The following is a 27,586-nucleotide window of genomic DNA, read 5'->3' as shown; positions in this document are numbered from 1 at the left end:
GCCAGTCAGCCAGGATCCGCCAGATCCGCCAGTCAGCCAGGATCTGCCAGTCAGCCAGGATCTGCCAGTCAGCCAGGATCTGCTGAAACCACCAGCCAGCCAGGATCTGGTAGATCTACCTACCTGCCCGAGCTTCCTCTCACTCCCGAGCTTCCTCTCACTCCCGAGCTTCCTCTCACTCCCGAGCTTCCTCTCACTCCCGAGCTTCCCCTCAGTCCCGAGCTGCCTCAGTCCCGAGCTGTCCTTCAGTCCCGATCTGCTCCTCAGTCCAGTGGGTTTCTGGGTGAGGACTACTAGGCCATGGTCGGCGGCGAGGTTGGACTATCCAGGGACGCGAGGAGAGGGGACTAAGACATTGACTGAGTGGGTTCCACGTCCCGCGCCGGAGCCGCCACCATGGACAGACGCCCACCCGGACCCTCCCTATTGTTTTGAGGTGCGTTCGGGAGTCCGCACCTTAGGGGGGTTCTGTCACGCCCTGGTCTAAGTATTTTGTGTTTTTCTTCATGTATTGGGTCAGGCCAGGGTGTGGCATGGGGTTTTTGTATTGTGGTGTGTTTTGTCTTGGGGTTTTGGTGTGTATCTATTGGGATTGTAGCTAGTGGGGTTATCTAGCAAAGTCTATGGCTGTCTGGAGTGGTTCTCAATCAGAGGCAGGTATTTATCGTTGTCTCTGATTGGGAACCATATTTAGGCAGCCATATTCTTTGAGTTTGTCGTGGGTGATTGTCCTATGTGTCGTTGTTCCTGTCTCAGTGTTAGTTTACACAAGTATAGGCTGTTTCGGTTCTCTTTTGGTGAAGGAGAGTCGGACCAAAATGCAGCGTGTAGATTGCGATCCATGTTTAATGAACGAACGTAAAACACGAATCAATAACAAACACTACAAAACAAAGAACTTAACGAAAACCGAAACAGCCTATACTTGTGTAATACATTACCTTAGAGAAGGTCCAAGAACTCCTGGCGCAAGCTGTGTTCGATCTGGTATCATAAGTGAAAAAGTAGTATATTTCTGTCTTTCTGAAGAAAATTATCTGTGCTCTGACATATACACAAAGAGTGACTCATCTAGCTCTAAACTTCCTATTCCAAAGGCAACTGTAACTCTTCCACCGCCACCTACTAAAGCGGATTATTAAGCAATGACAAGGGGTTTAAGGATAAAATAATTGCCATGCAGTGATCTTTTGAAGTCACATTTGAAGGATCAATGTGTTAGTGTCCCTTGCCTCTTTAACAAGTCAGGAATGACAGAGTCTGATTTGTGACAGCAAAAGAGATTAGGCCAAAAGTGCCTGAAATGGTGCACAATTGGTGGCTTTTGAGCATGGGTGTGCCTGTGAACTTAATCACATTGGACAGTTATAGCCATAGATATGCAACATATAGTTAACAGCAGTAATTGCATTACAATGGTGGAGCCCTTAAGCCAAAAAGAAAGGATAAACTACTTCCACTTCAGAACCACCTGGCTGTCGCTGTATAATGATAGGAGACAGGCACAGGAATACGTAATAGGTTTTATTTCTCCACCCAAAATAAAGTACATCATGAAAACGACGAAGCCCAACACACATAAAAGGAATGTAAAACCAAATAAAATAGCGAGGTGTAAACCTCTAAATAATATACGGGACGAGACCCGTAATAACAAGTGCCCAATAACACGTAGCGCGAAAGCCGATACTACAGAGCACATATACTCACAAGCTCAATAGACATGGGACAATAATCAATAGAGGGCACATATAGACACATACTAATCAGGGGGAATGGGAACCAGGTGTGTGTAATGAGACAAGACAGTCCGGGGTTGGGGGTAATGATCCAGTTCAGTGACACCTAGAAGGACGGTGAGGTAGACCTCCGGAGCTGGTGAACGGTATGAGCAGCAGTACCGGGGGGGATCCGTGACACTGGCATTACAGTTTCTAGCAATGCATGAATTTGTGGTGGTTGTGACACTAAACTATGAATTTCCTCATCAGTGTCCCTATTTTAGAAACTGTCCGACGGTAGTAATTGTGGTGTTTATGTGTATTCTCTAAAGTTGTCTCATTAGAGGGCAATGTGAATACGCTTTGTCACAATGGCATGGGCGAGTATGTTTTATATGAGTTATCAGAGAGAAAATTACTACTTAATACATTTTACACTCTACAGAAAATGATTACTGACCTTGATAGATAATAAACACCTCTCTGTATTATGTATTATCATTAAATCTTGTCTCTGTTATTGGTTTAGAAAACGTGGTTAATATACCTTTTAATGTATACTGCTAACCTTGATAGAAAAAGCTAAACATAGAGGCCTATAACTTGAAAAGAATGTTCTCCATTGTCATTCTGAAAGCTTCATTATACTGTGTACTGTTAGCCATGTAGCCTTGTTGTCTCCTGTAGTACATTTTAACTCTTCAAAAAGACCCTTTGCTGACCTTGATCCATAATCATGACAATATAGCTTGTAAATAATATTGTCTTTGTTATAATCTTTTAAAACTAAGTAATAGTCCTATGCCTTTGCTGTATACTGCAAACCTTTAATAGATAAGAATCACATATTGGCCAACAACTTGTAAATACATTTCTCCATTGCTGTTCAGAATGTGTGATTGATTATACTGTGTCTTAATAGCCTGGTTAAATATTAATTACATTTAACTTGTAAAAATATGTTTTTGTTCATTTTTGTGCAATGATTTCAGAACCATGGGATAGTACCAGACTATTTAAAGGTGTGTTGCTGGGTATGTACGACACAATCCCATCCAAAACTACACATTTGGTTACCCAACTGAGTATTTTCCACCCCACTTTAGCTAAGACAGGTAGAACAGTTCTCTCTCTACAGCCCAATATTCTCAACATACCAATGTCAACATTGTATTTTTTTTCATTATTGTTATATATATGTATTTTTATTATTAAATCATATTTTTGATTTGTTTTCATAAATTACTCAATGCATTTTCTTGATTTCACAATAGAGGTGTCCAGTGAATAAAATGCATTATCTTTTGAATTAGTTATCCACATTGCAATGTTTTGAAATGCGGCCTTTTATTTTGAAGGTTTCCTCATTACCGTACGAAAATGACATCATTGTTTGTGCTGATGGCCAAAACCATTGTCCACACTAGTTCGGTTGGGTCTTCATGGTTCACTGTCTCTTTGTGTCTCAAAATTTCTCACAGTCAAGATGAGGGAAATCGTGCATATCCAAGCCGGCCAGTGCGGTAACCAGATTGGGGCCAAGGTAAGAACCTATACATTCATCATCCTAATTGTGAACTTCTATAGTCGTCTAACTGTTGCAGTTTAATAGATTTTGTTTTTGTCCGGTTGGATTTGATACATCAGATTAGTATATAGCGCGAGATGAGACCACTATGCTTTTTTTAAATTCATCACAAAAAGTGGTAGTGGCTTCCTTTTTAAACTTAATAATAAAACCTTACATCCTCAGTAATACAACTACAATGGTTTGGATAAATGTATTGAATTGACCGTCTATAGTATAGTAAAGGCTTGTTTCAAATGAATCAACACAACTGAAACCTACTACAAAGAATAGATAATCATCCAGTCACATTCACCCTATTAGGCTACCATTTTATTTGGAGACTATTTAGGCCTATTGCAATATTATTTTATACAATATGCAGAGTTAATTGGGTGTGTGATTGCTACCATTTGTTAAAGTATTGTAACTCCACAATTAAAAACTATTTGATAAATGTATGTGTGTGAGTGAGCCGGTGTGTGGAATTGCGGTGTGCAATTGTCTAGGAATATCGGTTTAACGGGGTTCTCTGACTGTCGGGACAGGATTTCTTTCTCACCACCGGACGTTTCTGCGTCTACAGGTCGCATTAAAGCTGCTCTCGCATGATTGTCTGAACTCAACCTATTATTCCCGTGTCTAAGTCTGTCAAACTGCAATGGTGACTTGCCCCTTTTGCCTCGCATATGTGAGAAACTTGCGTTCAATATAATGGTGACTTGCCCCTTTTGCCTCGCATATAGGAAACTTGCGTTCAAGACAATCACATCTATTCGTGTAGCCTGCTATGCGCAAGAGCCATATGACATGTTTTCCTTCATATATTGGATCGATATATCGATTCGATTTATTCCAGCAGGGTGTGTAGATGCTGACAGAGTTTTCCATTGGTGTGTGAGAGGTGGTGCAAAGGAGTATTGAGAAGAGTGGGGCGTGCATAATTTACAATGATGGAAAGGGGATAAAATACATTTCGAGAGGGCTGTCAGTTGTTTGGGCTTTACCAAATTGGAGAGACAAAATGTTTGTTCACTTTGAGATAATATTCTTTATTTTGTAGGGAATGACTGGTTTGTGTTAGTGGTCCATTTCCCATGTACAATAAGCCTTGACCCCACCCAGTTTCTCATAGGCCTATGGGTGAAACTGTTTGACAGTCTTTCTGGTTGAGAGCTCATATAGGCCTAAAATGGAGGACATAATGGTCCAGTCAGACCAATAAAATCCATATTCTCTGTATCAGGTTATCATGCCTACCCCAGGTCCATGGTTATTATAGAGCCACAGAACCATACCAAGGTCATTCCTTCTTCAGACACACAGTACAGCTCATCATTATCATGATGGCAGAGCCGTTTCCCGCTGCTAGCGTTGATTTTAATAATGTCAATTTAAAAAGCAGGACCGTACAGTAGCACTGCCCGCCTCATCCTAATCAATGTTTGTCCTCCCCTAACCAAATTAGGGGCGGATGGGGTGGGGGAGGGACATACAGACAGAGGAAACAGATGACGTGACAGACGGTGAAGTCACTGGGTTCAACACCGATTTAATCTGATACTACTGGAGGAAGAGAGACAGACAGAGATGAGAAGAAAGAGCTAGAGAGAGAGTTAGAGGTGCCCTATGAATAAAACATTTTCCTTTGGATTACGCCATAGCACCGTCTATTCTTTTCATTCAACTTTTCTTTAGACTGAGAAGTCCTATTGAAACAATGAATCTCTTTTTTTTGTAGGGAGACTTGGCCAGTCTCAGGTTGATGATACAATCAGGTCATACATATACATCGTATGTCTCTGAGATCAATACAATTTCACATTAAATTGAAATCCACATTGAATATAAGCTACTTCAATGGACAGTGAACCTCGCTGGTGTCCATGTAACTGTTTGTCTAGTAAAGCGTTAGTTAGAATAACATTACTGTTGGTCTGACAGTGAGGACGCTACCCCCACTAGGGTGTCATTGGGTTGGATGGCCACCGGCCGGCTCTGACTGACAGCCCAGTTGAAGGCATAGGAGAGTGGGTGTGGCACCGTCCGCTTTCCTGGCCATTGTTCCCATTCTTTCAAAGCAATTATTCTCAGTTCTCCCTGATAACCATCAATCCTATCTATGGCTGTCCCTCACTCATCCTCTTTCTCTGACTCTCTCCCTCTCTCTCTGTCTCTCGCTCTCTCTCAGATTAAGGTCACTTGTTCATATTGCCTGAGCCTACATGGTTTATCAAAACACTGATTGCTACTTTATATTGAGTCCATACAGTTGAGAACCCTCAAATCTCTCTTACTGATCTGATATACAGAATGTTTTATCCAGATGATCCCAAATCCTCCCTTAATGCTGCTGTTTACAGAAAATCAGCAGAGACACCGACATAAACAAATGTCTGAAACAAAAGGTCACACAGACACACACACACAATGCATACTCCTCAAGGGCTGAACTAGACATGATTACAGATCTAGAGATGATCAGCTTTCTCAATTAACTCTGACTGCCTGCAAATGGATTTCATTTGTCTAAGAAAAGATCTGTGGGTCATTTGTGTTCTATCCCTCCCCTCACATGGCCTTTTAAACACCTCCTCTGTTCAAATAACACTATTATAACCATCTATCTCAGTCTATGAATATTTCAATTGACCCAGGACCGACTTAGTGATTTGGAGGCCAGTCTTTTTATGGAATTATGGTAAAGATGTAATTTAACTGTACAAATATATTACCTTTTAATGTGCCATGAACACAACCAGTCATGATGTTTTCATCTGATTATCACTTAAAAAAGTAGGTTACCTTCGCACGTTCATTCAAAAATAATTCCAGGATCTGAACAGAGCACTGTGCACCTGCCAACTTTTCTTCAATTCGCAAGTGACCGAAACTATCTGGAGAAAGCATCCAAGTGAGCAAAACAGCGCCCCTCTGTCTTACTATATGTAGCCCATGTATTTGATGCTGTCTGGCCAAAAAAAGAGTATGACATGCCATAATCTTTATTGCTACAGTGCATCAGATACATGGGCTACACATACATGTCCTCTGCATCGAAGACGATGGCAGTATTATCAGCTGCACCTGTCATTTTACTAAATAGTCTATGGGCCCAGGGATGGGTTTCTATTAAGGTAACATGGAATTGTTACGTTAATAGTCATGGCAAGGATCATTTAGCTATTTGATTTAGAATTTTAGGACCCCTGTAGGTATAAAACAAAATACAAAAATATAAATGCAACATCTAAAGTATTGGTTTCATGAGCTGAAATAAAAGATCCCATAAATGTTCCATATGAACAAAAAGCTTATTTCTCTCAAATGTTGTACTCATATTTGTTTACATCCCCATGCGTGAGCATTTTTCCTTTGCCAAGATAATCCATCCACCTGACAGGTGTGGTATATCAAGAAGCTGATCACTACACAGGTGCACCTTGTGCTGGGGACAATAAAAGGCCACTCTAAAATGTATAGTTTTGTTATACAACACAATGCCATGGATGTCTCAAGTTGAGGAAGCGTGCTATTGGCATTCTGACTGCAGAAATGTCCACCACAGCTGTTGCTAGATAATTTTCATTTCTCTACCTTAAGCCACCTCCAACATCGTTTTAGATAATTTGGCAGTACATCCAACCGACCTCACAACCGCAGACCATGTGTATGGCGTCGAGCAGTTTGCTGGTGTCAGTGATGGCAGTGGGGTTATGGTATTGGCAGGCATAAACTACAGACAACGAACACAATTTTGTTTTATCGATGGCAATTTTAATGCACAAAAATACTGTCGAGATCCTGAATCCCATTGCGAGGTATCTGTGACCAACAGATGCATATCTGTGTTCCCAGTCATGTTAAATCCATATATTAGGGCCTAATGAATTCATTTCAATTGACTCATTTACTCCTTTGAGCTGTAACTCAGTAAAATCAATGAAATTGTTGCATGTTGGGTTTATATTTTTGTTCAGTACATGAAACATTACATTTGGCCTTACTGCTATTAGCCCACAGACACGCATTGAACAACAGATGCATACATGTAAAAACAGTCAAACATTTAGTAAAAAGGAAGTATGTTTTGAAGTGTCTGTCCTCTATCTAAGCGATATAAGAAAGCTCTAAAAAAAAATCTATGTGAAAAAATGCCCTGCTCATGAGGGCCCTTGATGGTGTGAGGCCTGCGGCAATTGCCTCTTCTGTCCACCAGTGGATTGACCACTGTATGGTGTTACATTCAGTGCTTGATTTGGTCCGGAGCTGTCAGTACCGGAGCTGTCAGTACCGGAGCTGTCAGTACCGGAGCTGTCAGTACCGGAGCTGTCAGTACCGGAGCTGTCCGTACAGGAGCTGTCCATACCAGAGCTGTCCGTACCGGCACTTCTAATTTTTGGGAAATTGCGTTCCAGCTCCTCTACAAAATAAAGTAGCCTATTGCTGATCCAGATTCACACACCGAGGCCAAAAACATTGAGTAGGCTATTTGAGATTATGTAGATTTAAAATGTGCCAATTTGAATGCACATGATGCGCTGTTCCTAGTTATTAAATGAGGGTTCGTAAAGTCATGGAAATTAGTTTAATAATTTTTGTTAATGTAATTCATGAAGGCACACTTTTAAATATTATCAATCACTTCAAAATCTACATATCAGCCATTATCGGAATGACCTTTCAGTGCGTGTCTGTGTGCTGCGAGTGGACCGTTGCTTGAGGAGAGAGAGAGCGACATTTCAGCAGCAGGTATAAAAAAAAGCAACTTGGGGAGTGGAAAATTACTGCTGAGACCTTAGAAAACACTGGAACTGGTGTCTCTCCTGCAAGTTTGTAAAACTGTATATGCATGGGCTTGGTCTCATTAGTAGAAGGTATTGATGTAGGCAGTTACATCACTAGGGGTTGACTGCAAGCATATTAAACAACTTGGACTTTTTCTATTTTGCAGAACTCAGGAGAGATATCAGTTGTATGTTTGATCTTTGACTTCTGTCTACAGCTGTATTTTGATTAAAATTTGTTAGGATTTATAAGTGCACATTTTGAGTATTCCTTATTTGTTTTAAGTACATAATGGAGCCCAGAAAAGTGGAACCAACATAATAATTTAATAAAGACAAAAGTATATGGTTGAAATATTTTATATCAAGCTTGCCATCATCATTCAGTTACTGCAGGCTTTTATTCAAGCCCTGGTCTAACCACAGTGTGGCATATGAACCTAGGAAACTGATGTGCTGTCATCAATTTTGTGTCTATAGTTCTGGGAGGTGATCAGCGATGAGCATGGGATTGACCCCACAGGCACCTACCATGGAGATGGCGACCTGCAGTTGGACAGAATCAGTGTCTACTACAATGAGGCAACAGGTACCAACCACACTCCTAAATTGCCATGATCCTGCCACATTTTAATATGAAGCATATTTAACCCAGTCTATATGGCTATGCTGGTGGAGAGTTGTTTTAGTAATGGTTTCTTGCAGTTTTCAGCTGATGTCTTTTCCCTCCTCTCCTCTGTCTCTGTCTCTCATGGAGGTGGTAAATATGTGCCCAGGGCCATCCTCGTGGACCTTGAGCCTGGCACAATGGATTCTGTGAGGTCTGGACCCTTTGGACAGATCTTTAGGCCAGACAACTTTGTGTTTGGTAGGTGGACATACAACCTGTTTGTAGGCAATGGATGGGGATGGATATAACAGAAAATGTGAAAAATATATGTTAGAACTAGGCACCCAAGAGAACCCAGTAGAATGTAATAATTTATTAGTGGGGGGGGGGCTATTGATTATCATTACTAGATTTGTTTCATATACAATATAAGTTAAATGTCTTTTCCTTCCTATTACTCCCTTCTCCCCTTCCTTCAGGCCAGAGCGGTGCTGGTAACAACTGGGCAAAGGGCCACTACACAGAGGGAGCAGAGCTGGTGGACTCTGTCCTGGACGTAGTAAGGAAGGAGTCAGAAAACTGTGACTGCCTGCAGGGTTTCCAGCTCACCCACTCCCTGGGTGGAGGCACGGGGTCGGGTATGGGCACCCTGCTCATTAGCAAGATCAGAGAGGAGTACCCTGACCGCATCATGAACACCTTCAGCGTGGTGCCCTCACCAAAAGTACTATCATGTCAGCCATACTTGCAATTCAGACCGCTGCGACCATTTGTGCACTGAATTATCAGAAAATAAGAAACCCATAAATGTGTTTAATATCTTGCTGTTTTTTTTTGACTATGTACACTATCGTTCAAACGTTTGGGGTCACTTAGAGATGTCCTTGTTTTTGAAAGAAAAGCAATTTTTTTTGGTCCATTAAAATAACATCAAGTTGATCCGAAATATAGTGTAGACGTTGTAAATGACTATTGAAGCTGGAAGCGGCTGATTTTTAATGGAATATTTACATAGGCGTACAGAGGCCCATTATCAGCAACCATCACTCCTGTGTTCCAATGGCACGTTGTGTTAGCTAATCCAAGTTTATCATTTTAAAAAGCTAATTGATCATTAGAAAACCCTTTTGCAATTATGTTAGCACAGCTGAAAACTGTTGTGCTGATTACAGAAGCAATAAAACTGGCCGCCTTTAGACTAGTTGAGTGTCTGGAGCATCAGCATTTGTGGGTTCAATTACGGGCTCAAAATGGCCAGAAACGAAGAACTTTCTTCTGAAACTCGTCAGTCTATTCTTGTCCTGAGAAATGAGAGCTATTCCATGCGAGAAATTGCCAAGAAACTGAAGATCTCGTACAACACTGTGTACTACTCCCTTCACAGAACAGAGCAAACTGGCTCTAACCAGAATAGAAAGAGGAGTGGGAGGAGCAAGAGGACAAGTACAGTACATTAGAGTGTTGTCGTGACGTTGTATTAGTTAATATGACGACTGTTGCTCATCAAATGATTAAAAGTTTCTAATTGCGGGATTACCTGAATCAAGCAATTATTAACTTATTAACCTGGGGCACCATGGGAAAACATGTTTTTATTGAGTTTCTATTTCCCAAATTAACTCAAAGAATATCAGAATATCGATTTTACAACAGCCGCTAATTAACCAGTTACCTCTACAATCTCGTTCTGAACGTTCTGAATGGTCTCACCAATGAGTTCTTACCACACCAATCTTAGTTGAATAATTATTTACGAGAAAGCTAAAATGATGATAAAAGATACACATAGACAAAACACATTATAGGCTATTAATTAGAACTTAGTATAACGGGCCAACACACTATGGCGCGTATTACCCAAAATGGGGATTTCAAAGAGCGAGAGAAAAAAGAACGTACACGAGAAATATACATTTGGGTGAATTTGTCAGCTATGCTATTATAACCCTAGCCTTGCACCAAACTGCCGCTCTTATGGGTCAGAATATAATGATGTAATTACGTGGGGAGGACTTCCGAGGATTCTCTGCGTGGACCGTTCAGGCTGCTCGATGACGCACTTCCCCGGCTCACCTTTCTGGTCGTCCTCACGATGTCAGCATCCTTTTGGCTTAGGAGTCTGTTCCCTTACACTTGCTCTGGAAGGGGTCTTCTGAGGACAGACAGCTCTGTAGCTCATAGCTCACAGCATAGGGATGAAACCGTTTAGATACCCTGATTCGCTGGGATTGGATGAAAGGGGGGGTCCGGCTTGAATTCACCCGCTTAGACACAGCTACTCCTCCGTAGCTTGGGTAGAAAAATATTTTTTTGTCTTCAAACTTGTGTTGCATTCTGGGTTCGTTTACTTTTTAGACCGTGGCTGCAGTCTTCTCTGGAAATTCTTTACTCACAGGTTTTATACCCTCGTGTCAGAAGTGGGCGTAACCGCCTTTAGGGCAATTCTCTGGGCATACCAAGTTATGAGGACAAGGTCTAGATTTTACTCAAATCCAATTTTAGACAACTAACTTCACATTTCATCTTTCCCAAAACATTCTCTTTGATTTGGATATTTTCCATACAACGTACAATGTATAAACATCAAACATATACTGGGAAAACTCTTCACGTTACAATGTTTTCATAATAATGTCATCTATTAACCTTTAATAACAAAACAAAAATGACATACATTTTCATATTCCATCTATCGTCATGACCACCATTTTGGCTGACAAAAACCATTGCTCCAAAGTCCCTTTATTTCATGTTTAATGTTCTGAGGCTGGTTCTCCATACTAACAGGACAAAGGAATTTGTCTGTGGCCTGAGATTTACCAGGGGCGTGAGGGGTCATAAAACCCCCACATCTTCATACCCCTAGATCTCTCCTCCTCTGTTGGGGTTGAGAGATAATCTGTAGGGTTGTGGTCTCCTGTAACCTGACCTGATCAGGACAGTCATGACAGTGTCTAGTTTGAGAAACAGACTTCATTAAATAGTATCCGCAAAACAACAGGCAACATTAACAATGTCTACACTGTATTTCTGATCAATTTTATGTTATTTTATTGGACAAAAAATGTGATTTTCTTTCAAAAACAAGGACATTTCTAAGTGGCCCCAAACTTTTGAACCGTAGTGTATATTGAGTGTGTCTTCATTTTTTTAATGCTTCAATACAAATGTACTTGATGAGGTGGATAATATAAAGTACTTTAATCTCTCTTTGTTTCTTTCCAGGTATCAGACACAGTGGTGGAGCCCTACAACGCCACCCTCTCCGTTCACCAGCTTGTGGAGAACACAGACGAGACGTTCTGCATCGACAACGAGGCCCTTTATGACATCTGCTTCCGCACGCTCAAACTGACCACGCCCACCTACGGTGACCTCAACCACCTGGTGTCAGCCACCATGAGCGGCGTCACCACCTGCCTGCGCTTCCCTGGCCAGCTCAACGCTGACCTTCGCAAACTGGCCGTCAACATGGTGCCCTTCCCCCGTCTGCACTTCTTCATGCCCGGCTTCGCCCCCCTCACCAGCAGGGGCAGCCAGCAGTACCGTGCCCTCACCGTGCCCGAGCTCACCCAGCAGGTGTTCGATGCAAAAAACATGATGGCCGCCTGCGACCCTCGTCACGGCCGCTACCTTACTGTGGCCGCAGTGTTCCGGGGCCAAATGTCCATGAAGGAGGTGGACGAGCAGATGCTTAATATCCAGAACAAGAACAGCAGCTACTTTGTGGAATGGATCCCCAACAATGTGAAGACCGCTGTCTGTGACATCCCACCCCGCGGCCTCAAGATGTCTGTCACCTTCATCGGCAACAGCACAGCCATCCAGGAGCTGTTCAAGCGTATCTCTGAGCAGTTCACTGCCATGTTCCGCCGCAAGGCCTTCTTGCATTGGTATACTGGAGAGGGCATGGACGAGATGGAGTTCACTGAGGCAGAGAGCAACATGAACGACCTGGTGTCTGAGTACCAGCAGTACCAGGACGCCACCGCTGAGGAAGAGGGAGAGTTCGAGGAGGAGGCTGAAGACGATGACGCTTAAAGACAGCTTTGAAGATGAAGATTGTATTCGAAAGGCCAAATGAAGCTGTGAAACCACATGGGAAAAAAACAACCTCAAAGTAACTTAGAAGCAAGAAAAAGTTCAAGGGGACCTAAAACCAATGTTGAGCTTTTAAAAAAAAAAATCTAATGGGAAATATTATAGTAATGTAGACACACCCCTTGTGACTGCGAATAAATGAGCTAATGTTCATCTCTTGTCTTGTCCTCATTTTTCCTGTACCAATAGGGATACTGTTTGACTGACAGATGTTATAAGTTATAATTCTATCAACAATGTGAAATCTGAGATAGAAAGATATGTGTTTTTTGTTGAGTACTGTGAGTGCTTTAGTCACAAAGTTTGATACACTAGGGAGGCTGTTGATGCATACCATCATCATGGGCCAGAGAGGAGGAAAGTTAGTTATATCATTGGAATAACAAACTCACAGCATGGGAATGAACACATTCTTCCATTAGGAAAACATATTACAGGCCCAAATCAGCGCTATTCCCGCTATGACAACAGAGTAGCATCTGGATAAGATTAAGTGCAGCAATAAGGCTTGAACTGCCTCAAAATGGAACAAAACTATGAATATTCATGAACACAATAGAATAGGCCTAAATTAGTATTGGTGCAATAGCCAGAAGATATATATTTAAGAATGGTATGCTCTTACTCTTCCCATTCAATTGTTATAATATTAAAGGAAACAACATAAGGGAACGTTAATGAGTTGGGAAATGTGTACACCGTTTAATGTATTCAAATACTATACGTTCATAAAAGAAACAGAGAACAGACACTAGAGAGGGGAAATAGCTGTGTAAACACGGATGATAATGATACCGGATCCCAAACTATCCGAATAATAATGGGAAGATTCACTCCTATTCCTATAATAAAGTAAAATGTCATTGGATCGCTCCGAATGAGGAAAAGGCGCTTTAGTGGAGATTCTTTACAGCGCAGTAAAAAAAATGTCGAATTCGTATTGCATGGCCGGGTGCCCAGTGTAGGCGGAGGTTTTAGACCATTCCATTGGTCCTTCCGTGAAATCTCGAGTCACTCGTAGCGCCAAGAAATGCCATTCCTTTCATGTCCAATCAAGTCCTTAATAATAATGATCGAGGTTCTTTTACCCAATCATCACAAATCAGAGTATAACTGACAGCCGTTTCGATCAATAATATTATGGTCCCACCCACCGAAGGCGGGCAGATATTCTACCGGAAATGTACATTGTTTTTCATTGTTCGAAAGGCATGCACGGTAAGTGTGCTGTTTTAAAGAAAAAGTGAATTTCCATAACCAATGTGTTCTATTAACAGTTGCACACATGATTGAGACATTGCTCGAGTATTTGCAATACACTGGCATTTGATGATTGCTTTAGCAATTACCTTTGCTGTCCTGTATTTTGTACAGACATTTCCCAGACTCCAGTCCAGAGACATGACATGAACTGGACTGTGGACTAGATTGCTAACTCGCTAACGTTAGACCATTAACGTGCCTTTGAATGATCGAATTTGTAACTAACTTTAACGTCTCGAGCTGTATTCAAAACGTTAATTCATGACCACGATTACCTTTTTTTGATGTTACTGATCAAATTGCTTTACCCACTAACGTTAGCAAGTTATCTGCCCACCTAGCTGGCTTGAAGGTAAAACGTGTTCTTTATGGTAATTGGTGGCCTTGTTTACTGAATAAGTGACGGATAGTCACATTTAGAAACGTTCTGCTAACTTAGCTAGTTAGCTTGCTAGCTAACTAACGTTAGCTAGCCAGTGCATCCTGATAAAACAATCTAGTTGTCAAACTAATTACTGTTTTGCTGCCATGTTTTCTGTCCCTTTGGCTGATTTTAGATTGAAAGGTGAATGGAGGCAACACAGCTGATCGATGACTCAATATTGGAAGAGTCAGAGGAGGAGGAGGATGGAGAGAAGCGAGGAGAGCCACTGGCCAAACTCAGGGTGTTAAAAAATAAACACATCACAGAGACTGGTGAGTAGAGCCCAGTTATGTCCCCATCCTTTCTATAATCTTTTAACCTTTACAAATATGCCTAGACTTGTACAACATCTCGCATTGCTGGCATTTTGTAGCATGCATTGCTTTCCCTCTTACTTTGTTTCATCAACACAAGATTTGAGATATTCAGCAGGTAGTCTAGTGGTTAGAGCGTTGGGCCAGTAACTGAAATGTTGCTAGATTGAATCCCCGAGCTGGCAAGGTAAAAATCTGTCGTTCTGCTCCTGAACAAGGCAGTTGACCCACTGTTCCTAGACCAGTTAACCCACTGTTCCCCGGTAGGCCGTCATTGTAAAGAAGAATTTGTTCTTAACTGACTTGCCTAGTTAAATAAAGGTTAAATAAATAAAAAATATATACAAACTCAAAGTATTTCATGAAATAATTATGTCAGTTTATTTGCTGCTAAAAGCAGTATTTCATTGATACTCCCCCTACCTCTCCTCTCTCTCTCTCTCTCTCTCTCTCTCTCTCTCTCAGAGTTGCCTCTCTACCAGGGAGAAAATGTGTTAGGTCGAAACCCAGACTCCTGCTCCCTGCCCCTTGTGGCCCGCTCCGTATCCAAGCAACACACCATCATCTCCATCTCAATGTTTCGCGGCAACCGTCGTCACGGCAACGTTGCCGCCATGGAGACAGAGGCTTTAGTGTGGGACCTGGGCAGCATGAACGGGACAAGGAAGGGCCGGACCAAACTGACCCCTCACGTCCGCTACGCTCTGACCGAGGGAGAGTGTGTGGTAATAGCTGACATCCCCTGCCAGTATGTCTCTGTGGACCAGAGGGGGGGACAGGGGCACATGCAGAACCCGACAAACGCACACTCTGGAAGGGGAAGGAGGTCAGGGCCAGACAGGAAGGCCCAGCTCAGAGGAAGCCCTAGCGGCCAAGGTCTGGGACGAGAGACTGGCACACCGAAGACTGAGGGTAGAGGAGTTAATGGAGAGATTGGGGCACCATCGTTAACTGAGCTGGGTGGAAAGGGTAAAAATCTGGCCAAACCCCTGTCATTTGAACAAACCCCCACACAGCCTGAGAGGACACTGGTGCCTGAGTCTGACTCCGATGGAGAGCAAGAGGGGCGGAGAGACAAATGGGGAAAGTTCTTTGGTAAAATGATGTTTATTATTTCACTTGCTGTAATCTCAACACATGGTGCTCTCATCTAGCTTTGTTTCAGTGTTTTGTAAATACCTATTTCTCTCCTTTCTCTCTCTCTCTCTCTCTCTCTACCTCTCTCTCTCTTTCGTTCTCTCTCTTTCTCTGTTAGTCTCTGATTCTGACTCACACATGTCCAGTCCCACCTGTTCTACATTCCTCAGTCCTACAACCAAAGTCATTCCAGAGAGGTAAAGTTCCCATCCATCCATTCATTTACACTTCAGTAACCTGATATCATCACTAAACACTTAAGTATTGAATTATATTTTAAACTATAAATATATCATATATACTAGAATACAGTGGGTGTTTGTATTCCGTTGTTTTTAAAGTGAAGTCTCCTTTCCTTGTATGTCTAACAGTGAGGACGAGAGCCCCATCACTCCCTCCTCCTCTGCTAAAAACAGACCCAAGAAAATAGTGAGCTTCAGTGAGGAGGAGAGCGACATGGATGGACCGAGACAGCAGCCCAGGAGAAGAAGAGCTCAAGTGATAGTGGACGACAGCGAAGAAGAGGAGGAGGGGAAGGAAGGCACAGAGGCACTAGGAGAGAAGGAAACTGGCAAAAGGACAAGAGGAAAGGAGGATGTGTCAGTGGTGAACCAGGTCAGTCAAGCTGAGAGAGATCGATTAACCCCCTCTGCACCAATGGTGTCTACAGGGGACACGTTTAACATGGACAGTGACACAGACGTAGAGGGAGAGGAGGAGATGGGGCTGTCTGCACCTGTAAATGCTGTTAAGCCACCAGCCGCAACAGAACCTCCTACTACAGACTCTGACCCAGGCCAGATCCACATGGACAGTGATACTGATGTAGAGGAAGGGGATACTATGGACGGTGACGTTAAGTTAATGCTAACTGCTGCCGATGTGGAGAGGAAACCAGTAGATTCTGTCCCAGTGGTGCAGCCAACAGAGATACACCTGGACAGTGATACAGATGTGGATGATGATGATGATGTGTCAGACAGTGCTACCAATGTTACCTCCTTCGTATCCGATCCGGCTGAGAAACCAGACGATCCTGCCCCTGCAGTACCACCCGTAGAATTCCACCTAGACACTGACACAGATGTGGAAGAGGAGGACACAGACACACATTCCAAAACAGTTCCAGAATCAGATTCTAGTGGGATCAGAACAGGGATTGCTGGTCCCCAGGAGATCCTATTGGACAGTGATACTGATGAAGAAGACAGCCCGTTTACCCCTCCGGCTAGCAGCAGAACAGCGGAGCTCCTTAATCCACCCACCAGTGTAGGACCTGCAGCTGCTGCTCCTCTGGAGATCAGGTCTGACAGCGACACTGACTTAGAGGAAGACTCCACACAGACCATGAACCTTCCTCCTCCTAATGTCACCACGGTAACGGAGGATGCGGTGTTAGCGTCGCGACAGGCCGTGCTTCCATCACCCACAATTACAACAACAACCGGTGCTGTTACCAAGACAATCGCTCTCAGGTCTCAGGACTCTGATGCTGACACAGATGCTGAGGAGGAGAGGTTGGAGCCCAAACCCCGGAGTCGGCCCCCAGCAGGGATGGTCCCGGAGTCGGCCCCCAGTAGGGATGGTGTCGGCCCCCAGCAGGGATGGTCCCGGTGTCGGCCCCCAGCAGGGATGGTCCCGGAGTCGGACCTCAGTGAGCCCAGTGACTTCAGGATGGACAGCGATACAGAAGAGGATGGACCAGGAGAGGCAGGCCAGGGACAGACTGCATGTCGGCTCAGAGAGGGGGCAGTTGGCCCTGGGCTGCCCCCCCTGGGGGGTTCCCCTGGCCCTCATCAGAAGTGCTCCACCCCTTTGGCATCGTCAGTACAGGAGGAGATGGAGACTCAGGCCTTCTTCTGTCCCTCTGACCCCTTCAGACGTAAGTCATGGATTGTATGGTTTGCATCTTCAATCACACCCTGATTCCTATGTAATGTACTGCTTTTGACCAGGGTCCATAGGGCTGTACGTTTGTTTATGTGTGACTCTGTGCTGTTGTTTTTGTCGCACTGCTTTTCTTTATCTTGGCCAGGTCACAGTTGTAAATGAGAACTTGTTCTCAACTGGCCTACCTGGTTAAATAAAGGTAAAATAATAAATATAGGGAATAGGGTGCCATTTGGGACACAGCCATGGACTTTGACAAGGGATGATACATTTCCAGTGGAAACTGTGAATCTGCCATATTCATTTGTATTCATATTCATCTGTCTCTCTATCTTTCCTCCTCAGGCCCAGCTCTCCCTCCTGTGCTGAGGCCTACAGCAGCATTGTCCTGCTCTGCATCAGACAGCCAGGAGGACGATGACTTTGTGGTGGCCGAGACCCAGTCATTTGTGTTGGAGGCCCAGAACCAGGGCCATCAGAGCAGCCTTCCAGTGGAACCAACCCTGGATGCTACGCAGCCCTACGGTTTGGAGCCTTCCTTGGGGGAGGACCGGGAGGAGCAGCCCAGCCGAGGCTCCTCCCAGCTGGGTCTGTCAGACAGCAGCCACCTCCAGGCCAGGGACCAGGCCTCAGAGAGCACCCAGGCATTCAGCTTCCCAGGTGGGGATTCTGACCTGGAGGCCACCCAGACCTATGGATCTGGAGGGGGGAGAGAGGAGCCTGGCCTGGGCCAGAGGTCTGCGGTGTTCGGGAGGAACAGGCAGGTGGACTTTGTCCTGGAGGCAACACAGGCTTATGCTGCCCAGCCTCGCAGTGACACAGAGGAGGAAGATGAAGAGGAGACCCCCAATGTTGCTACGACTGAAACCCTGCCCATGTCTGCCTATGAGGAAGAGGACGGTGAGGAGGAGGAAGATTTGGTTGGGGCCATGCCCCTGACCCCAGTAAGGAGAGGGAGATCTGGAGGAGCAAGGGAGAGAGAGGAAGAGGAGCAGGAGACCCAGACTGGTGAGGTTCTGACCAACCAATACCTCTCCACAGCTCAAACTCTGGACACGGTCCAGGAGAGTGATGATGAGGAAGAAGCCAAACCAGACTCGCCCAGAAGAAGACGGACCCAAAAACAGACAGTAGACGAGGAAGAGAGACAGACTGTCGGCTCCTACCTCTCCACTGCTGAAACCCAGCCCATGTTTACTGCTGTTGCTGCTGAGGATGATGATGATAATGAGGAGGAAGAACTCAAACCTCCATCACCCAGAAGGAGGGGAAGGTCCCAGAGAGGGAGAGTAGAAGAGGAGGAGACACAACCTAGTGAGTTCCTCACCAGCTCCCACATCTCCACCGCTGAAACTCAGCCTATGGGTACTTGTGACACTGAGGAAGAGGAGGAGGAGGACACCAAAGCTAAAGGACGGGCTCAGAGAGAGCGAGGGAAAGAGTCTGAGGCTGGGACAAGCGGAGTCAGCAGTAGAGGTAGAAGAGGAGCTAGAGGAGGAGAGGAGGAGAGCTCTGAGACTCTGAAAACGCAGATGAGAGGGAAGGGGAAGGCTGTGAACACCGCAGGAGGCGGAGGGAGGAGAGAGGTGTTGCCTGAGGAGGAAGAGAGTGAGAAAGAAGAAGAGGCGGAGGTGGTTGAGCAAGGGAGGAGGGGAAGAGGAAGAAAGAGTGTGAAACAACAGAAAGAGGGAGAAAAAGAAAGACTTGAGGAAGAGGGAATAGAGAAGGAAAGACAAGAACAGCCTGAGAAGGAACGGTTGCAGAAGGGAAAAGTAGAATCAGAAAGGGTTATGAAGGAACAACAGGACAGAGAGAGGATGGAACAGGAACTTAAAGAACAAGATGAGAGATTAGAGAGTGTGGAAAGAGAAGAAACAGAAAGGATAGAGAGGGAGAAAAGAGAAGAAACAGAAAGGATGGAGAGAGAGAAAAGAGAAGAAACAGAAAGGATGGAGAGAGAGAAAAGAGAAGAAACGGAAAGGATGGAGAGGGAGAAAAGAGAAGAAACAGAAAGGATGGAGAGAGAGAAAAGAGAAGAAACAGAAAGGATGGAGAGGGAGAAAAGAGAAGAAACAGAAAGGATGGAGAGGGAGAAAAGAGAAGAAACAGAAAGGATGGAGAGGGAGAAAAGAGAAGAAACAGAAAGGATGGAGAGGGAGAAAAGAGAACAGGAGAAAAGAGAAGAAACAGAAAGGATGGAGAGAGAGAAAAGAGAAGAAACAGAAAGGATGGAGAGAGAGAAAACAGAACAGGAGAAAAGAGAAGAAACAGAAAGGATGGAGAGAGAGAAAACAGAACAGGAGAAAAGAGAAGAAACAGAAAGGATGGAGAGAGAGAAAAGAGAAGAAACAGAAAGGATGGAGAGGGAGAAAACAGAACAGGAGAAAACAGAACAGGAGAAAACAGAACAGGAGAAAACAGAACAGGAGAAAACAGAACAGGAGAAAAGAGAGCGGCTTGAGAGGGAAAGGAAGGAACGAGAAGAGCAAGAAAGACTGCAGTGCGAGAGGACAAAAAGAGAAAAGAAGGAGAGATTAGAGGAAGAAAAAGAAAGAATAGAGCGGGAGAGGAAAGAAATAGAAGAGAGGAACAGACTGGAGAGGGAGGAAAAAGGGAAGCAAGAACAATTGGAGAGAGAAAGGGTGGAGAAAGAGAGGATAGAGGGAGAACAAGCAGAAAAGCAAAGATCGGAGAAAGAAAAAATGGAAAGGGAAGAGAAGAGAAAACAGGAGAGAGAACTATTGAAGAAGAAAAAGGAAGAGAAGGAGAGAAACCTGAAAGAAAAACTGGAGAGGGAGAAGAAGGAAAGAGAAAAGAGGGAAGTCGAGGAGAAAGAAAAGGAGATAAAAGAACGACAGGCGAAGGAACAAGGAGAAAAACAAGCCAAGAAAGACGACGAAAATGAGCTAAAAACATCCAGGAGAGGTCGCAGAGCAACAACCAGGAGAACCGTCACGGTTCCACCCACAACGGAACCACAACCTGAACTTAATATTCTGTCCAGCACACCAGAACCAGTCCCAGCTAGTATAACTAGGTCTCGCTCCAACTCTTCCAACTCTGTCAGCTCTGAGAGATCCAGCATAGACACCCTGGGGAGCAGAGGGAGAGGGGGCAGGAAGACCACCAGCACCACAGAGCCAGCCCCGGGTCCAGACAACCCCACCCGCAACAGCACCAGGAGAAGGACGTTGGTCGGGACGGTTGTGGCTCCCCCTGCTGCTGTGGAGGTCACAGTGCAGGACATTCTCTCCAGCGAACAGTTTGTTGCCAGGAGAACCCGCTCTAGCTCCACCAACTCCCACAGCTCCACCAACTCGGAGGTCTCCACCTGTATCGTGGATAGCGTGAGCTCTCAGAGCAAAGGGAGGGGAGGAGGCAGAAGGAGGAAGACTGGAACAGAGTCTGTCTCCCCCAGTAACAGGCAGAGTGAGCAGCCTCCAGCCCACAAGCCCACAGCCAGAGGCAGGAGAAGCCAGAAGGTTGAGGATGATAGTCCACACCCTGTTATTAATGAGAAGGCTGATTCTCAGGAGGCTGGTGGTACCATTAGAGGGCAGAATAAAACTGCCAAAACCAATGAGCCAGACCCTGTAGTAGCAGATGAAGAAACCACTCCAGCCCAGGTAACAGAGGACTCCCCCGCTCCTAGAGGGAATGGAAGAGGCCGGGGCCGAGCCGGCCAGAAAGACAACACACCTGAATCCACCACTACAACATTAGGAGGGGACACTCCAAGTGAAGAGGGAGTGGAGTCTAAAACAGGTGGGAGAGGGAAAGGGAGGAAGAGGGGGCTGGAAGAGGAGGAGGAGAACAGTGGGTTCAAGGTTCCCCGGAGGAAAGCTAAGGTTCAGAGGGGAGGGAGATGCAGGGCTGTAGAGGAGGAAGGAGAGAAAGAGGAGAAACCTGCATCCACTCCAGCAAAGAGGGGCAGAGCCTCCACTGCACAGGTGAAAAAGATAGCAGAGGAGGAGAAGAGTATGGAGAGACAGAGTGAGAAGATGGAAGAGGAAGAGGCTGGTGCTGTGCAGAGGAAAGTCCGAGGCAGGCAGTTGACGGTTCAGATAAAGAAAAAAGAGGAACCTGTTTTGGACTCTGTGGTAATGTTCTCTCTCTTTCTCTCTCTCTCTCTCCCTCTTTCTCTCTCTCTCCATCTGCTCCCTTCTAATAGACAACCCTTTGAAAAGCTATGCACTCAATTTCTGTCCACACCCAGCTCCACTCTCTTCATACACTGACTCAGCCATTTCCCACTAGAGTAATGATTTCAATTAACATCATTCAGTGACTCCCAAGGCATCTATCTCTCTCTCTCTCCCTCAGCCATGGGAGTACTCTGACATCTCTGTCCATTAGGAGTACTCTGACATCTCTCTGTCCGTTAGGAGTACACTGACATCTCTCTGTCCATTAGGAGTACTCTGACATCTCTCTGTCCGTTAGGAGTACACTGACATCTCTCTGTCCGTTAGGAGTACTCTGACATCTCTCTGTCCGTTAGGAGTACTCTGACATCTCTCTGTCCGTTAGGAGTACACTGACATCTCTCTGTCCGTTAGGAGTACACTGACATCTCTCTGTCCGTTAGGAGTACTCTGACATCTCTCTGTCCGTTAGGAGTACTCTGACATCTCTCTGTCCATTAGGAGTACTCTGACATCTCTCTGTCCGTTAGGAGTACACTGACATCTCTCTGTCCGTTAGGAGTACACTGACATCTCTCTGTCCTCTGACATCTCTCTGTCCGTTAGGAGTACACTGACATCTCTCTGTCCGTTAGGAGTACTCTGACATCTCTCTGTCCATTAGGAGTACACTGACATCTCTCTGTCCGTTAGGAGTACACTGACATCTCTCTGTCCGTTACGAGTACTCTGACATCTATCTGTCCGTTAGGAGTACTCTGACATCTCTCTGTCCGTTAGGAGTACACTGACATCTTTGCATAACAGCCCTAGTAATGAATTAAGTGGTTCAATGTGCGTAACTGTCAGTTTGTATACACCCTGTATTACTGACTAATGATACTCTCTCTCTCTTTCTTCCTCTCTTCCCCCTCTCTTCTCTCCTCCTGCTCACTCTCTTCCTCCTCTCTCTCTTCTTCCACCCCCTACTCCTCTGCTTCAGGTGCCCCAGACCCCTACAGGTAAGGGTAGAGGTAAACGTAGGGCCCCTGTGGAATCATCACCACTAGCCAGGACCCCTCGCTCCTCCTCTGCCTCTCCCCTGTCCTCCCTCTCCTCCCCTGGGACACTGGGCCCAGCAAGGGCCGCCACACAGTCCTACAAGGTAAGCTAATGGACATGTCTGTGCGTGTTTAGTGTGTGTGTTTAGTGTCTGTGTGTGTGTTTAGTGTCTGTGTGTGTGTTTAGTGTCTGTGTGTTCGAGCATAAATCTCTGATGCACAGTTGTGTATGTGGGTTTTCAAAGCCCTCCCTTCCTCTGCCTCATCCCTCTCTCCCTCCTTCTGTCCTTCTCTCTTTGACCCCCCCCTCTCAGGTGTTGTTTACAGGAGTGGTGGATGAGGAGGGGGGGAAGGTGGTGTCTTGTCTGGGGGGCAGCCTGGCGAAGGGCGTGGCTGACATGACCCACCTGGTGACTGACCGGGTCCGACGCACCGTCAAGTTCCTGTGTGCTGTGGCCCGCGGCGTGCCCGTCGTCACCACCGATTGGCTGGATAAGGTTAGTCCCCACCCCCCCAACCAGGAAGTGAAGATGGACCTGAAGATTGTAAAAATAGAATGCACATCACTGTTATGTGTAATGGGGTGGTTGGAGTTCTTTCTGGAAGTGCTTTTGTACAATTGGGGACAATTTTGTACAAGTACTTCTGAGACATTTTTCTCTTAGTATAATGACTATCTGATCATGGTTGGAGTCAGAGCCCCGTTTTAGCCTCAAACCCTTCCCTTCTTTCTCTGCACTCTCTCCCCCCCTCAGTGTGGTAAGGTGGGTCGTTTCCTACCTACTGACAGGTACCTGGTGAAGGATAGGGAGCAGGAGAACAAGTTCAGCTTCTGTCTGGAGGAATCACTGAGGACCGCCAGCACCCAACCTCTACTACAGGTACACACACTCTCCTCTCCTCCATCCATCCATTTGCCCAATTCATCCCTTTATGTTTGTGTGTTAATGTCCCAACTCTGTGTGCGTGTGCATGCCCCCCCGCTGTGCTTGTATCTTTGTGTCTCCCATCCATGTTTATTCAAATAGGCAATGCGCACACACCCCCCTAGGAGAGTGCAGGCACTAGGCAAATAATGACTCATAGGAACCCAGGTATTGTTCTGCATACATACATTCTCCTGAGTCATTTAGATGGGTTTGTCACTGTGTGAACAATCCACACTTCCCGATGGCCTCATTTTATCTACGACTACACACCATAGACTGTTGACAAGACAAGACACACTAAAGCCGTGTCCTGAGATGATGGGTTTCTGTATAATCAAATGTTATTTGTCACATGCTTCCTGAACAACAGGTGTGGACTACTGAAATGCTTACTTACGGGCCCTTCCCAACAAAGCAGAGAGAAAGAAAATAGTTAAACATGTAATAATAACAGTAATAATAGATACACAATGAGTAATAATAACTTGGCTGTATACAAGGACTACCATTCCCTAGTTGATGTGCAGGGGTACGAGGTAGATGTATACATACAGTGCATTCAGAGAGTATTCAGTTTATGACCTATTCCACATTTTGGTATGTTAAAGCCTTATTCTAAAATAGATGTTTTTTAAATGATCATTTCAGTCTACACACAATACCCCATAATGACAAAACAGGTTTTTAGATTTTTTTTTGCAAATGTATTAAAAATCAAATAAAAACAGACCTTATCACAGGCAAGCTGCACTAACTGTTAATGTTGTGGTTGTGTTTAATGGGCAGCTCTCCCATTAACTCAGTTCTGACTGAACAGCAAGCAGGCTATTATCTATTATCTTATTCTTTCCTTTTTACTTCCTGTTTATAAAACTGTCTTCTTAGCCTTAGTGAACGCACTGATTTGTACATTTAAAGGGGGAAAATGAAACTCCAAATAAGAGCATGCCCTCTCCTCTCTCAGGGCTATGAGGTCCATGTGACCGGGTCAGTGTTACCAGAGCCAGCCCAGATGAAGGACATCATCGTCTGTAGCGGAGCTCGCTTCCTCTCCACGATGCCCTCCACTCAGAAGGCCCAGGCCCGGACCCTAGTGATATCGTGTGGGGAGGACTGGTCTCTCTGTGCTCCTGCTCGCTCTGCTTCTCTCCACGTCCTCAGTGCTGAGTTCCTGCTAACTGGTATATTACAGCAGAGAGTGGACCTGGTAACCCATGTCCTCTCAGCCCCCAAACCCAGGGCCCAGCCAGGAGCCAAAGGCCAGGCCAGGGGGAGGAAGATAATGTAACAAAGACCAAACTCACCTGGGTGGTATTCATTAGTGCATACTGTAGCAAAACCATATGCAACAGAAAACAAACACTAGTGTTTCTTATTGGACATGTTCAGGTAATCCCTCCCTGTTTTAGTCTGTTTTCTACCGTCAGGTTAATATGACCCTGTCTACAAGGCCAGGGAGAAGGCATTACGGTTCCAGAGAAGACCACAGACAGACGTGTGTGTGTGTGTGTGTGTGTGTGTGTGTGTGTGTGTGTGTGTGTGTGTGTGTGTGTGTGTGTGTGTGTGTGTGTGATTGCATAGCATGCAACACCCACCTCCACCTGTATAGAGAACAGTAGCAGGACCAGGCCTCAGAGGAGTGGTAACTACAGTACTACTACCCTGGAGGGGCTGGAGACCATTAGACACCTGAGAGAGGGGAGGATTGGGATGTACAAGAGACAGTGGCAGCATCCCAAATGGGACCCTATTACTTACTTTTGACAAAGAGCCCTGCACTATGTAGGGAATAGAGTGCTATTTGGGACACAGGCGTGAAAGGCTGGTGAGAGGAGACATCCACCTGTATGACCAACTAGACTAGATAGTTGAGAATGTATTCACTCTGATAAGAAGACAAACAAACCCAAGAGATGGAAATCTATTCCTATGTTTATGAGGGTAGAGAGAAAATACATGCAGAGAAATGCTCTGAATATATTTGTGTTCATAAAAAATGATATAAATATGAGTTAACATAGAGGAGACGGAGGAATAGATGAGATCATTTACTGCCTATCCCAGTCATTTATTTAATACTCTTCCTCTTTTCCTGTCTTTCCTCCCTCTCCTGATCTTTTATCTATACTGATTAAAAGCCATCCTCTCGCCTTTTGTATAAAGATAACAAATATATATATTAGTGCCTATTTTACGAGGATAGTGTTGAATATACCAGGTGTCTGTCTTCACCAGCTGTGATTGCTGAAGGGACACGTCTTCAATCTTAGAAAAAGGACCGAACTGATTGTCTTAATGCTGCTCGTCCATTTACATCTTTGTATGTCTAGGAGTTATGTGTCTTTATTTACCGACCAATAAACCTTTTGTACTGAACCTCTGAGTGATTTGTTAAATTGTGTTTGTATTTTTTTGGGGGGGGGGGATTTCTTATGCCATATGTTTAGATGTTTTATAATATTTTGGCTACCTGCCATTTCATAAAGTGTTTTTAGGCCAATTCATGGCAGTCAATGGACGAATGTTTACTGTGTCCTGTCACTTCATTTAGGCATAGTCTGGGCTTTGGGATGTTTTAATGCATAATAGATATACTCGATTGAGGTTGAACTAAATCCCTTGACACAGCCTTCACTTCTACCTCTCAGCTGAGTAGCCTATACACAATGCAGCTATTATAACGTTTTGTTAAACGAAGATCAATTCCTTCAGTTAAAAAGACAAACAACCAGCAATCATTGCCCTGCTTGGGGCAATCGAATCCGGTGTTTACCGAGAATAGTCGAGCGGCTCCGATCGAGAGCAAAAACCGACATATTCTGAGCATCTTCAAATGTTCAGCCCCAGTCGTCAAGTGCTGCTCTTGGGGGGCGAGGTTGAGAGGGAGGGTGACGCCAAGAAGGGAGAGAAATACATGCATCAATAGGTTAGGCAACATATTTCTCCTGCAATCCCGTTATAACGTTGCCTACTCTGTCAATACGGAGGAGATAGTGTGAATTTAAAGGTGAGTGAGCTAAGGGGATAATTATTTCTTACGTGTGGTGGATGTGATGAGATTCTTCAAATAAATTCGCCGCCTGGTGCGTGACGGGTTAAATTCTGCAGTTTTTGGTGAGATGCTCGTGAGGGTGTCTGTTGGCTTTCCTGCATATTGAGATGTTAGGTTATAGACGATAATTATCCGATAAGAGCTTTATTTGATGAAAACAGGGCGTGCTTGTTCCGGAGAAGATGAAAGGTAAAACAATTGTGATTAGGTTTCACGTTTATTGGGAGGAGCGATTAAACAGACTATGCGCTTCATCGGGATGGTGGTATGATGGGACACGCATTCAATAATGCATTACCATGCTAATTACCCAGTCTGCTCTACAGAATGCCACACAAGGTGTGCAATCATTAGGCTACACAGGTTGGATAGGCTTGTGCCGGTCCAATGCCTGTCCCTATTTATGACCATTTAGATTAGGCCTATAGCCTAATGTAAGACATTGCTTCAGAATTTGAGCCATAGCCTATGATAAGAAAAAATCTCTGAAACAATGTAGCCTAACAGTGATATGCAATATCAAATATGTTATTTGAAATATCCTTGAATATTCCCATCATGGAATGCAATATGTCGCCTTAATTCGCAGTACCTGTTAATTCATGT

The 27,586-nt window shown here is 44.6% G+C and overlaps 3 protein-coding genes across 4 annotated transcripts in view; all 3 read left to right on the top strand.

The window, feature by feature from the left end:
- Positions 1-1,840: 1,840 nt before the first annotated feature.
- LOC112222806 (tubulin beta chain) lies at positions 1,841-12,939 on the top strand. Its single transcript, XM_024385592.2, has 7 exons — positions 1,841-1,885; positions 2,714-2,755; positions 3,203-3,264; positions 8,556-8,664; positions 8,833-8,943; positions 9,165-9,409; positions 11,911-12,939. The coding sequence occupies exons 3-7, from the start codon at positions 3,208-3,210 to the stop codon at positions 12,724-12,726; spliced, it is 1,338 nt and encodes a 445-aa protein (XP_024241360.1). The 5' UTR covers positions 1,841-1,885; positions 2,714-2,755; positions 3,203-3,207; the 3' UTR covers positions 12,727-12,939.
- A 1,098-nt stretch (positions 12,940-14,037) lies between these two features.
- Positions 14,038-26,304, top strand: mdc1 (mediator of DNA damage checkpoint 1). Its single transcript, XM_042304399.1, has 11 exons — positions 14,038-14,401; positions 14,607-14,745; positions 15,253-15,882; positions 16,043-16,121; positions 16,296-17,806; positions 18,160-19,739; positions 20,169-21,914; positions 22,942-23,103; positions 23,314-23,496; positions 23,755-23,880; positions 24,893-26,304. Exons 2-11 carry the CDS (start codon positions 14,619-14,621, stop codon positions 25,214-25,216), a joined length of 6,468 nt encoding a protein of 2,155 aa, XP_042160333.1. The 5' UTR covers positions 14,038-14,401; positions 14,607-14,618; the 3' UTR covers positions 25,217-26,304.
- A 459-nt stretch (positions 26,305-26,763) lies between these two features.
- The window catches only part of si:dkeyp-77h1.4, a 33,859-nt gene continuing 33,036 nt past the window's right edge, over positions 26,764-27,586 (top strand). Inside the window, exon 1 of one of the 2 annotated variants that reach the window (XM_042304729.1) lies at positions 26,764-26,935. Coding sequence is in view for 1 of the 2 variants with exons in the window: in XM_042304728.1 (XP_042160662.1) it covers positions 27,163-27,169 (7 nt within the window). In the remaining variant the exon portion in view is untranslated. Of the gene's footprint in view, positions 26,936-27,030; positions 27,170-27,586 lie in introns of those variants that run through there. The other variant, XM_042304728.1, reaches the window with a different exon arrangement.

Source organism: Oncorhynchus tshawytscha, linkage group LG23, assembly GCF_018296145.1.
Source record: "Oncorhynchus tshawytscha isolate Ot180627B linkage group LG23, Otsh_v2.0, whole genome shotgun sequence".
NCBI classification, from domain to species: domain Eukaryota; kingdom Metazoa; phylum Chordata; class Actinopteri; order Salmoniformes; family Salmonidae; genus Oncorhynchus; species Oncorhynchus tshawytscha.
This window is presented reverse-complemented; position numbering and strand designations above follow the sequence as displayed.